The sequence below is a fragment of the Aristolochia californica genome, unplaced genomic scaffold (assembly GCF_029961685.1).
Source record: "Aristolochia californica isolate CCGP_79_NKW_82.1479 unplaced genomic scaffold, dmAriCali1.0.hap1 SCAF_2, whole genome shotgun sequence".
In the NCBI taxonomy this organism is placed as follows: Eukaryota; Viridiplantae; Streptophyta; class Magnoliopsida; order Piperales; family Aristolochiaceae; genus Aristolochia; species Aristolochia californica.
Window position 1 is genome coordinate 207,552 of NW_027181881.1, and position 12,263 is coordinate 219,814.

General features: G+C 41.0%; 2 protein-coding genes across 3 annotated transcripts; one reads left to right on the plus strand and one right to left on the minus strand.

Moving 5' to 3' along the window:
- The first annotated feature begins 1,904 nt into the window (after nucleotides 1-1,904).
- LOC137955724 (phytochrome A-like) lies at nucleotides 1,905-8,196 on the plus strand. Of its 2 annotated transcripts, none has more exons than XM_068802817.1 (5): nucleotides 1,905-2,491; nucleotides 3,030-5,266; nucleotides 5,414-6,230; nucleotides 6,548-6,838; nucleotides 7,690-8,196. In XM_068802817.1, exons 2-5 carry the CDS (start codon nucleotides 3,208-3,210, stop codon nucleotides 7,901-7,903), a joined length of 3,381 nt encoding a protein of 1,126 aa, XP_068658918.1. In that variant the 5' UTR covers nucleotides 1,905-2,491; nucleotides 3,030-3,207; the 3' UTR covers nucleotides 7,904-8,196. The 2 variants fall into 2 exon arrangements, with proteins under 2 accessions (XP_068658918.1, XP_068658919.1); XM_068802818.1 differs by having other exon boundaries at nucleotides 3,093-5,266.
- A 1,452-nt stretch (nucleotides 8,197-9,648) lies between these two features.
- Nucleotides 9,649-10,600, minus strand: LOC137955867 (germin-like protein 5-1). The gene is made up of 2 exons (XM_068803049.1): nucleotides 10,451-10,600; nucleotides 9,649-10,352 (listed from the first exon to the last, which is right to left on the minus strand). The coding sequence occupies exons 1-2, from the start codon at nucleotides 10,557-10,559 to the stop codon at nucleotides 9,802-9,804; spliced, it is 660 nt and encodes a 219-aa protein (XP_068659150.1). The 5' UTR covers nucleotides 10,560-10,600; the 3' UTR covers nucleotides 9,649-9,801.
- Nucleotides 10,601-12,263: the final 1,663 nt, after the last annotated feature.

Genomic DNA, 12,263 nt, shown 5'->3' on the forward strand with positions numbered 1-12,263 from the left:
TTGGATTTTATCTCAAAATCCATTAACTTCTCTGCAGTGGCTAAAGAGGTTGCAAACATTTTCATCTCTCAATGCCTCAACTCTTGTTCAGCCCAAGGACGAAGTCTCGCAAAAAAAAAAAAAAAAAAACTGATCCTCATTGGTCATGTTCGGAATGCTTAACAATAAAGAAGTAAATGACTGCATACACTTACGAATCATCTATTGTCATAAGAAGTTCTCGATCGCCTTCAAATTTTGCACGCCCTCGTAGGGTTTGGGCTCAAGAATCTTGATCTTCAAGTATATAGGAACCATTTTCCCATTCAAAACGGTTTACTTGGGAATCACCATTCTCGTCTACATCTCTTCTAACTTCGATTTCATCTCGTTGAGATCATTGCGAGTATTCGCCTTTAGAATTGCAACGACGAAATGTGCATCGTCCTCTTGCCCTTGAATTCCTTGAAGGCTACATTCTCAGACATTCATCGTCTCTTGAATCTCTCCTCCTAACTCGAGCATTGACATTCCACCTTCTTGAGTCTAAATTCAAAATAAGTTAAACGAGATTCAATTTTAGAGATTCTCTTCTTACCTTTGTTCAGTTGAACCTCTAACATCGGTTTTGAGGAAGTCATGAGGGGATCATATCTGCTCTGATACCGTCCAAAAATTTACCTTTGCTCTGATACCAACTATCACATCGCTAGATTGAGCAAGAAAAAAATCTTAGTTCCTCAGCATAGGGCATATCTTACTTTGGGTAAAAAGTAAGTTAGTTAGCCTCTCTTTTTAGACGAAACAAAGCCAAAAATGACCTTTTCCGAAAATGAAAAACTTTAAGCATGAATTTTGAATATCTTTACTTCAACTTTACAAGACCTTATTTATATGCCAATGAGGGATAAACCCCCTTATCCTTTATTCAAACTCTAACCAAAGAGAAATTGTCACTTAATCAAGGCAAATCTTAACTTTATTTAAATTCAAATAAGACATTATCTCACATACTTAAAATCTCTAAAAAAATCTTATCCAAATCCATCTGGATATGCCCCTTAACTTCAAATTTTGAATTTTGAACCCATCAAAGCCCGTTGCAGGCTGTTGCCCATGTCTTGGTATCACTAGGCATGGTCCAATCAGAAATTCTTGAAAATTGACCAACAATCTATTATGATAATGGTGTAACTAAAACTAAAAAAAAACTCTAGCTTCTTTCATTTTTTTCACTTTTTTATGCTTTGAGAAATAGTTATGACCTCCTATTTTCTAATTTGATTGGTCATGGATTTCTCTCAAATTCTTGTAGTTGATGATGTGAAATTCATCTCTTATATAATATATATTTTTAGGCATGGATGGGATCCTTAAATATTTGATGTGTATAGGCCCAAACACATTATGTATTAGGAAGGTAGCTCCTCTCTCCAACAAAAAAAACTTTTAATAGAAACATGAAATTGTAAGACATTGTCAGGATATAGTTTTACTAACTGATTTTTTATTTAGATTTTTATTATATGGTATCATTGTTGGTTCAACCCGTTAATTAAAACCAGTCACCTCACAAGTTACATTGCATGAATAGAGGCAAAGATTAATTTTCTTAACCAGTCATGAGAACAAACTGGTCATTACTGTGTAAGAGATTAGATTCCAGAGCCTTTTTGTGGCAATGGTGAAGGCAACAAGCAAAATAGTAAAAATTATATAGGTTAATTACGTACATCAACTTGAAAACCACTGGCGAAGCAAGATTAGAAGGAAGCACCACTTGTGGCCTCGGAGGCGCAGGAAAGGCCACTTACTGAGTGGGTAAATCCGAGAGAGAGGAGGCAGCACAGTTGGACAGTGGGCAGCAGACAAACATCGATGATGGCAAGTATTATATATTCTTCCAAAGCGAATGGGCCTTTGCCGGAACGTTTGGTCGTCTGTTGCTGAGATCGCAAGTCTTCTCAACCTGCATGATGACTTGAATTGAACAACAATGGAGGGCGAAGAACCGTAAATGGCAGCAGGACCCATCGTCCATGAGGCACTGATTGTGGGAGGCTGGGAACTGGGATGGATCCGAGTGTCTGACACTTGCCATAACCCGTACACGTGATCACCGCTCTGCTTTCTTTGTTGGTATTCGCCAGATTTCCTGTCGATCTCATCTCTGTTTCTCTCTCTCTTTTCTCCAACTGATGCCCTTTCTCCGCGACCGTACCTCGCGACTAACACGTATGGCCTGCCTGTCCCGTGGCTTCTCTCCACCTGCCATTCATTGTTTATACCCGATTAACCTTTTCTAGAGAAGGAATTATTACTACTAAAAAGGAAACACTTTCTGCTTTCGTCGCTCTGCTTATCACTGGTGTCAACAGTAGCATTCAACTTCCAATCACCGATCACCCCTTTAATAAATACTAAATCCTTCTCAGTCTCTCCCAGCGTCGAAGGAGACATCCGATTTCCGCTTATTCATGTCTTGGAGAACGTTCTTTGTAATCTCGGAGAGGTATGTCAGAATCCCGGAAAAGTTCTCCTCGAAAGTTTCTAGTTCTGTGTATTTTTCAAACTGTGACCTGCACAGCAGCCAGATTTTAGAACTTCTTTCTCTCTCATAAGTGGTCAACCAGTTATTGATTTTTGGGAGGTGGGAGTTGTCACGGGTTGTTCTCGCTGCTTTGTTACTATTTTCGGCTTGTAGCATGTAGTTCTGGCTTAAGAAGATACTGAGTTTGGATTTTGATTTTGTGGGTTTGGACTTTCAGCTGTTTTGTGTAATTTGTTCTCCTTCCCATGGTTTTCTCTGCTACTTGTTGAAGCTTTAGTCTCGCAGCATTCTTTAAAAAGGCAGAGTGCCGTGTTTCTAATTGTAGTTTCTAATTTGGGTAATTTTTACCTTCACGGGATGACTTACTTCTGCGTTTATGTATTGTTCTCCCGTGTTTTTTAAACTTACCCTGGAATTTGACGCGTCCTGCGTTAGAAATGCCTTTTGACTTCTGTAGGACATGCCCTTGATCTTCTGCTTCTGTTTTTCTTTTTTACAGCTGGAGACTTTAACATGCAACATATGCTATTCTTTTTTAAGCCAGTGTTTGTCTCAATTCCAGAACGCTTGATCAGGGAAATCATCTGTGTGGGCCTCACTATTTGGTGTAAAAGAATTGCCACCTTCAGTTTGTAGGCCTTTTTGGTTAATTTGTATTGTCTTTTTTACAAATAAACATGTCGTCTTCAAGACCTGCCGATCAATCATCAACCAGTTCTACAAGAAGCAAACAGAGTGCTAGGATCATAGCCCAAACCACTGTGGATGCAAAGCTTCATGAAGAGTTTGAGGAGTCTGGCAGTTCGTTTGATTACTCAAAATCTATAGCAGTGAACAGCTCAATTGGTGTTGAACAACCACGATCGGATAAAGTGTCAGCGTACCTTCATCACATCCAGAAAGGGAAGCTTATCCAACCTTTTGGTTGTTTGTTAGCTCTCGATGAGAAGACCTTTAGGATTATAGCCTTTAGTGAGAATGCTCCTGAGATGTTAACTATGGTTAGCCACGCAGTCCCAAGTGTTGGAGACCACCCTATACTTGGCATTGGAACTGATGTGAGGACTATTTTCACTTCACCAAGTGCCGCTGCCTTACAGAAGGCCTTAGGTGTTGCGGAGGTCTCTCTTTTGAACCCCATTTTAGTCCACTGTAAAACTTCTGGCAAGCCATTTTATGCAATTATTCATCGTGTGACTGGGAGTCTAATCCTTGACTTCGAACCTGTCAAGCCTTATGAAGCTCCAATGACCGCAGCCGGAGCTCTGCAATCATATAAGCTTGCTGCTAAAGCTATCTCCAGATTGCAATCATTGCCAAGTGGCAGCATGGAGAGGTTGGTTGATACTGTGGTCCAAGAGGTTTATGAACTTACAGGCTATGACCGGGTGATGGCCTATAAATTCCATGACGATGATCATGGTGAGGTTATATCAGAGGTGACCAAGCCAGATTTGGAGCCATATCTGGGGTTACATTACCCAGCCACAGATATTCCTCAAGCTGCTAGGTTTCTGTTCATGAAGAACAAGGTTCGGATGATTTGTGATTGCTATGCAAAGCCTGTGAAAGTTTATCAGGATGAGAGGCTTTCATTTGATTTGACATTATGTGGTTCCACACTGAGGGCCCCACATAGTTGTCACCTGCAGTATATGAAGAATATGGGTTCCATTGCTTCTCTTGTCATGGCAGTGGTTGTGAATGAAGGTGAAGAGGATGATAACCCAGATACCAACCAAGAACAACAAGCACAATCAAAGAGAAAGAGGCTTTGGGGCCTCGTGGTTTGCCATAATACAACTCCTAGATTTGTTCCCTTCCCTCTGAGATATGCATGTGAATTTCTCATGCAAGTTTTTGCTATCCATGTTAATAATGAACTTGAACTAGAGAACCAAATACGAGAAAAAAACATTTTACGGACACAGACACTTCTTTGTGACATGCTCCTTCGAGATTCCCCGTTGAGTATTGTGAGCCGGAGCCCAAACATTATGGACCTTGTCAAATGTGATGGAGCAGCCCTCTTGTACCAAAACAAAGTTTATACACTAGGCGCTGCTCCAACTGAATCACAAATCCATGAGATAAACCGGTGGTTCTCTGAATACCATATGGATTCCACTGGTCTTAGTACAGATAGCCTTCAGGATGCTGGATATCCTAAAGCTCTTTCTCTTGGTGACATAGTTTGTGGTATGGCAGCTGTGAGAATAACTTCAAATGACATGCTTTTCTGGTTTAGGTCGCACACTGCCTCTGAAGTCAGATGGGGTGGGGCCAAGCATGACCCAAGTGATAAAGATGATGGGAGAAGAATGCATCCAAGATCATCATTCAAGGCATTCCTGGAAGTGGTTAAGAATAGGAGTTTACCTTGGAAGGATTATGAGATGGATGCTATTCATTCATTGCAACTTATCCTTAGAGGATCAACCAAGGAGACAGAGGGAGTTGACACAAAGACCATGATCAGCTCTCGTCTCAACGAGCTCAAATTAGATGGACTGGAGGAGTTGCAAGCTGTGACTAATGAGATGGTTCGTTTGATTGAGACTGCCACAGTGCCAATCTTGGCAGTTGACATGGATGGACTTGTTAACGGATGGAACACAAAGATTGCTGAATTAACTGGTCAGTCAGTTGATCAAGTCATGGGGAAGCATTTGCTCACACTTGTGGAAAACTGTTCCACTGAAACTGTCAGGAGGATGCTTTCCTTGGCACGAAAGGGTATGACCTGTTTTATAATTGTTTTGATCATCTTCTTTTAGTTGAAAAACTAATTTGACATATCCTACTTGACATGTTTCTCTTTATGAAATAATTTGACATAACATACATGATGTGTTTTTCTTTCTGTGCTTTGTCATTGTTTAGGTGAAGAAGAGCAAAATGTCACCTTTCAGTTGAAAACCTATGGTTCTCAGAAAGACAATAGCCCCGTTGTTTTAATCGTTAACGCATGTGCTAGTCGGGACATTCACAATAATGTTGTTGGAGTTTGTCTAGTTGCCCAAGATATGACTGCTCATAAGCTGGTGATGGACAAGTTCACCAGGATCGAAGGTGATTACCAGTCAATAATACAAAACCCAAGCCCACTTCTTCCCCCAATATTTGGCGCAGACGAGTTCGGTTGGTGCTCTGAGTGGAATTCAGCAATGACTAAATTGACTGGTTGGAAGAGGGAAGAAGTGATTGACAAGATGCTATTGGGTGAGGTGTTTGGATCACACGCGGCATGTTGCCGTTTGAAGAACCAAGACACATTTGTTAATCTTGGTATTTTGCTTAATAATGCGATGATTGGTCAAGAAACAGAGAAATTCCCATTTGGATTTTTTGCACGAGATGGTAAATACGTGGATTGTCTTCTTTCTATGAGCAAGAAAGTGGATAGTGAAGGTGTGGGCACAGGTGTTTTTTGCTTTTTGCATATCGCAAGTCCAGAGTTGCAACAGGCACTTCATGTACAGAGGCTGCTGGAGCAAACAGCTGTGAAAAGATTGAAGGAATTGACTTATTTGAGGCAAGAGATAAGGAACCCTCTATCAGGCATCATGTTTTCCAAGAGGTTGTTGGAGAGTACAGAATTATGTGAAGAACAGAAACGAATTCTACACACTAGTGTGCTGTGCCAACGCCAGCTCAACAAAGTTCTCAATGACTTGGATCTTGAATCGATCTTGGACGGGTACGCCTCCATTCACCTATTCATGATGGTTATGGTACTTTGCAGTTCAATTTTTTTATTTTTGCTTGTTTTATTCTTCTTCTTCTTCTTCCTCTTCTTATTCTCTAATCCTTTCTTGTCTGTTTTTTTGCTATTATTGGAAACTCGTAAAGTCCAAAAAGAAAATGAACTTCAATTTTTCAAGACTGAATTGATCGATCTGATGAAAATCTGAATGGCTCAACTGGCTTCTTAAAAGGAACTTGCAGATATAAACCTACTGTAAGTTTCTGTATTAATTGATGGTTTTGACTTTTTCTGTTTGGAATGTCAAACAGCTATTTGGATATTGAGATGGTAGAGTTTACTCTGCAAGATGTTTTAGATACTGCGTTAAGCCAAATCATGATTCAGAGTGAAGCTAAGGGAATACAAGTTGTATATGACGCTCCTGAGGAAGTGATGAACACAAGTTTCTACGGAGACAATCTGAGACTACAACAGATTTTGGCTGATTTCTTGTTAGTTTCAGTGAAGTTCGCACCAAGTGCCAGCCTGATTGAAATCATTATTGGCTTGGTCAAACGTCAGTTGGGGAAGAGTCTCCACCTTTTGCATTTGGACCTCAGGTTTTACTTTCTCAATATATAAATTATTCTTAAGTCTATGTTTTCCTTGAATTGTTGGTGAATTTGATAGTGCTTCTCTCCTTCTAGAAACTTATCAATTATGTCTCTCACATTTTATGACACTTTTTTAACGTCATCTTCTCTTCCTTTATGTTAACATTTTCTGTGAATCAATTTTCGTCTAACTGGATGTGCTATCTAGGATTCAGTAGGATTTTACCAACTTTTAATTAGGATTGCCCCTAGTGTTAGTTATTTGGTAGCTCGTGATGAATTTTATCTGAAAAAAAAAAAAAAAAAAAAGAGTTGCAAGAGATCTAATTGTAGTTTTTTCAGCACTAGTTATGTGATTCAAATTTGTTAAATCTTTCATAAAGCATCAGAAGTATATATGTACATATCGGCATTCAATATAGTACCTTCTGATTTATGTTAGTTGTTGAGATTTTCAAAGGCACGTAGTTCATCAATGTCGGTGCTGTATGTTTGAACACTGCAACTAGCCAATGGAGACCAGGATGCTAATCTGGGCACTTTTCCATTGTTGTGCATAAAAAAATTTAAACATAAAACATATATACTATTTCAAGCTTTGCATTTGCTTTTGAGCACACAACTGATTGTGTAGTGTCATCAATGTTTGTAATAAGAAAACCCCGTATAGTCCCTCTCCATCAAGTTAAGGGGAAGACAATCTTGTGAGATTGGGCAAAAGGGGATTTCTTTCTTTCTTTCTTTCTTTCTTTTCCCCCGATCTCAAAAAATTTACTTCTTCAATTATTATTAGCATATACAGCCGTTTACATACATTCAGCTCATCCGCAACGTACACTCTCCGGTTTTACCTTCAGGATCAGCCACTCTGGCTCTGGAATACCAGAAGAACTACTCTCACAAATGTTTGAGAGTGACAAGGAGACATCTGAGGAGGGAATTAGTCTTCTTGTGAGTAGGAAATTGTTGAAGCTAATGAATGGGGATGTACGTTATCTAAGAGAAGCTGCTAAGTCAACCTTCATCCTCTCTGCTGAACTTGGTTCTGCCCCTACCAAGGGAAAAACCTAAGCTTCTTCCTGAGGTTATGGTTGTCTCGGTTGTATGAACTGCAAGGATTATGGAATGTTGAATCATGCTGGCTATGTGATGTCGTTTTTGTCTCTCTTCTGCTAATAGATGCTCTTCTGTTTCTCTTTTATCCTACTTGCTGCTCTGAAGCTTTAGTGTACCCATAAGATCTCCATGAAAAGAAAAAAAAGTTGTATTTTCCATCAAAAGAGAGAAAAACTAATGGAAAACAAGCATTTCTGTAATCTATTTTTTTCTCCGAATGACAAGAATGGCATCACTTGTATCTTTCATATTTATTGAGGGTGGCATTTTTCTCTCGTTAAACAGGTACTTAGACCCATAATTCGCTAATTTTATATCCAAAAATTATTATGATATTTAGTTACAAATAACATATTATATATCATAATAAAGATTTTTTTTAATCTTTTTTAATTATTTTATCATTTTTTAAAAAAATTGGCCGAGTCTCCTTGTAAAAACTGCTTCTGATTGAGTCATCGTGTAGAACCTTAGAAGGACAAATGGATACATAGACCAGGGGTGAGCATAGGTTTGATCAGGGTCGGATTTCTCCAAACCCAAACTCAACACTAATCCCATACCAAACCCCAACAAAAAAAAAAAACAGAATCGTCAAACCCAATCCTGATTAGATAACCCTGTCCCTGCTCTATTCCCATAACCCTAGTTTAAACTCACTCATCTATGTAAACTTAACCCTTCCCAACCCCTATTTTATATCTATGTCTCAGGGTTGGATTCGAATCAAATTAAATCCATCATCTACCAAAAACTTGGCAGGTTTTTTGCCCTCCATGTCCCCAACCCTCGAGGTCAAACCAAAATCTCAAAGCAGGGGTTTTTGTGTTGATCGGGTCGGGTCAGATTCACAATAAAACCCGATCCAATGCCAACCTTTAGGTATATTTTAATAATATATTTTGTATCATAATTAAGATATATTTATTTATTTTTGTTCTTTTTATACTTTTAAATTTTTTATTTATGACTGAACCGCCCCGGACCCGACTTGGGATCAGAGACGCCCCAATCTGAGTAGCAAAACCTTTGTCCCCAACAAAACCTGGACAAGAGATTCCTGACAAAGCAGCCATGGAGGGCCGCGTGGCCTTCCTCCCACCTGAAAAAAGCATAGCAGGAGATTCTCCTGGCATGATAATGACATGCTTAAAGCTTTCTTACACCTTAAACTAAAGATCTCGCCCATGCTTTGCTGAAAAACAAAGCAAATTATCAGATGTTTACAGCAGCTAATAAGAATCTTTTCCCCGTATTCGTTGAGCTCCTTATTTCCCAACCAACGCTGTTGCTTCCTCATGATCCTGATGAGGAAAACATCTACTAAAATTTGTTACCACTCCTCCCCGGATTGAACTTTGTTGATATTGTCTTTTAGCAGCAGTGAGATTGTCAGAAAGCGATGGGATAACTTTGTTGAAATTGTTAAGACTAAAAATGGCTGAGCAAGTACTTGCTCGAGCTCTGTTAAGGCGACAGCGTAAGGGTAGAAGGACACCCACACCAACCAATGTGCTTTGCATAGAGCAATCCAACAAAGTAATAATGGTTTCAGTACAGACTTACGAACCATGATTGAGCAATAATGGTAAGTCTACTATTTGTCTCACCTGTCTCGACGCGGTGCTTCTTACAGACAGACATTTACAGGTTATTATTTATTTCGTCAAAGAGCAAAAGCTACGAGTGAAAGAGAGAGATGACGCAGAAAAGTAAAATGATTCATTCCTAATTTTTCAAACGAAAAATGTTAAACAAATCATTATGTATCACCACCTCAACGGTATCTGGGCTGGCGAAACAATCAATTTCATGAATAAGGCGGGGAGCCGATCGAGCGGGTGAGAGACTAATTAGGATTTCTTGGGCGGGGCGAGCTTGGCCCTGATCTTGTTTATCTCCTTGGTGCCGACCTGGAAGGCCTTGGTGAGGACATTGTCAGGGACGGGTGGGTTGGAGGTGAAGAGAGTGGCGGCGATGGACTGGGTGCCTGGTAGTTGGCTGTTGAAGGCGGCAATAACGGCAGCGGGGACCTTGCCGTTGTTCTTCTGGAAGTGAACGAGTCCCCTGGGGAAGACGAAGGTTTCCCCCTTGTTGATCGTCTTCGAGATGAGAACATTAGCGGTGGTGAGGAATCCCACATCGAGTTGGCCCTCCAAGACGAAGACCATCTCAGTGGCACGGGGGTGGGTGTGAGGTGGGTTGAGGCCGCCCGGGGCGTAGTCGATGCGGGAAATGGAGACGCCGAGCGTGTTGAGTCCCGGGATTTTCTCCACGTTGGCGCCTGTAACCACGGAGCCCAAGGTGTTGTTGGTCGCCCCCGGCTTGGCCAGCCCGTCGAAGAAGAAATCCGTGGCGTTCACGGCAGAGGCAGCCTTGCAGGGGAACCCGTTCACCTTTGGAACTGCAACCATTCATTCACAGAAGAGAGTACAGTTTCAAGGGGGAGGTAAAAGAATAAAGAAACAATGTGTGAGGAATGGAAGATGGGATTTCGATTACCTGCAGTGAGATCGGCGACGCAGATGTCTTGGAGCATGTCGGGATCAGCGATGACGTGGGTAGCGACGATGGCGAGGAGGGGAGCGAGGAAGGTGAAGGAAGAAGCCATGGCTGCGGGTGGAGAAATGACTGGAAGGAGAGGCGAGTTGATTTGGGACGAGAGAAGAAGCGAGGGAAGCGAGGTATATATATATATATGTATTCAGAGTTACAGGGGGTAGAGGTCCGAGTTGGGAGAGTTGTAATTGTAAAGGTGGTTGATGATGTATGACTCACTCAAGGCACGAAGATGGGAGTAGTTGATGATGACTTCAGTTTATTCATTGAAATAAGCAAATCCCTTTCACCAAAGCAAGAATTAAAGGTCCCATTAAGACACAACTAGAACATAAGCCAAAGCCTAAATATTAATGAATATTTTGTTTCTTAAATTACATCAATCTCTAATTTTTGTACTCTTATAATCATGAAATTATTTTATTTTGCTTCATGCTTCATGCTCTCTCACTCCGCCTTTCCAGGGTCGCTGCAACCACAAAATCTACAGATTTTTTTAAAAAAAAAATAAAAATAACCAAAGCGAGAGGATTGCCTTTGACGGAGTGGCATCGGTTCAGCTCTGTCAACAGTAAAAGCTTGGCATGTCTGCAAAGTTAAGACGGAAACGAAAACTTCACCTTATCTTCCAAGTTGGTCTGCTTTCGCCTTCCATTTCCGAATACGTTTTTCCTTCTTCTTTCTTCTTCGTAGCAATCAAATATCTTCTGGGGCTGAAAGCCTAATCCACTCATGAATCATCACACAATTCAATGGATGCTTCCGGAGCTGCTTTCCCAATTGGATTCATCCAAGAGGCAACGAATTCAATCTTTGGGAATGTTTCGGTCTGTTGATTTTTTTAAATCGGAATATTAATCGCCGTTTTTTTTGGGGTTGTACTGTTTGATCTTTAATAAACAAGTTTGGAATGCGACCGGATGGGACGAGGTGGTTGGAGACTTTTTCTTCTCGTCTTATCGTTGTTGTTCAGCTTCCCGGAATCCAGAACAAGGGCGGCAGCCGGGGAGTTTTCCGTTCCTATTTTCTCCTTCTTCGCGTCCCAAAATGCGAAGAATGGAAACTTTTGTGTTAACTGGTCAGTGGAGGACTGTGAACCCAGAGAGACCATCAATGGTAATACAGCATAGGATGTAGGACATTTTTTTTCACATGGAGTGTAACAATGTGCGTGTTTATGCCATTTTAGCCTTAAACCCACTACCCATGTGCCCCTTAAGTGGGGTATCGGTCTTAGGGATAACCTAAAGATATAGGCCCTGTTAGTGCCTAGCATATTTCACTTACGACTGGGTAAAATATGCTAAAAGCTATTATGAGTGCGTAGCACAAGTGCAGGGAAAAAAAGTAAAATATAAAAATGTATTTCACTTTCCTCAGTTTTAGGCATAACGGAGAAAAAGTGAATTAAGAAGGGTCGAGCTCTAAATTCACTTTCCCTCTCTCAATTACATCGGGCTCGGGTCGGGAAGGAAAAAATATTCTCTCTCGCTCGCGACTGACCTTCGGCAATTTCAATTGCCCACTGTGCGACCTGTCTCCGGCATTCGACTCCTTTCCTCTCGCCGTCCCCAGCATCGACGACCTTCGGCAATTTCTCTCCCCTATCTGCAACCTCTCCAGCTCCTCTCTCACTCGCGACCTTTGGCGATTTCAGTCACCCCCTATGTGACCTCTCCTTGGCGCTCAACTCTTTTCCTCTCGCCGTCCCCTGCATTGACGACTTCTCTCCCCTCTCTGCAACCTCCGTTATTCG

What these genes read in the sequence shown, in the direction of transcription:
- LOC137955724 (XM_068802817.1), top strand. Translation starts at nt 3,208, where the DNA reads ATGTCGTCTTCAAGACCTGCCGATCAATCATCAACCAGTTCTACAAGA. An exon ending in CTTGAATCGATCTTGGACGG is followed by an intron (nt 6,231 to 6,547) that starts GTACGCCTCCAT and finishes AATGTCAAACAG; the next exon opens with CTATTTGGATATTGAGATGG. An exon ending in CTTTTGCATTTGGACCTCAG is followed by an intron (nt 6,839 to 7,689) that starts GTTTTACTTTCT and finishes TTTTACCTTCAG; the next exon opens with GATCAGCCACTCTGGCTCTG.
- LOC137955867 (XM_068803049.1), bottom strand. Translation starts at nt 10,559, where the DNA reads ATGGCTTCTTCCTTCACCTTCCTCGCTCCCCTCCTCGCCATCGTCGCT. An exon ending in CGTCGCCGATCTCACTGCAG is followed by an intron (nt 10,353 to 10,450) that starts GTAATCGAAATC and finishes GAATGGTTGCAG; the next exon opens with TTCCAAAGGTGAACGGGTTC.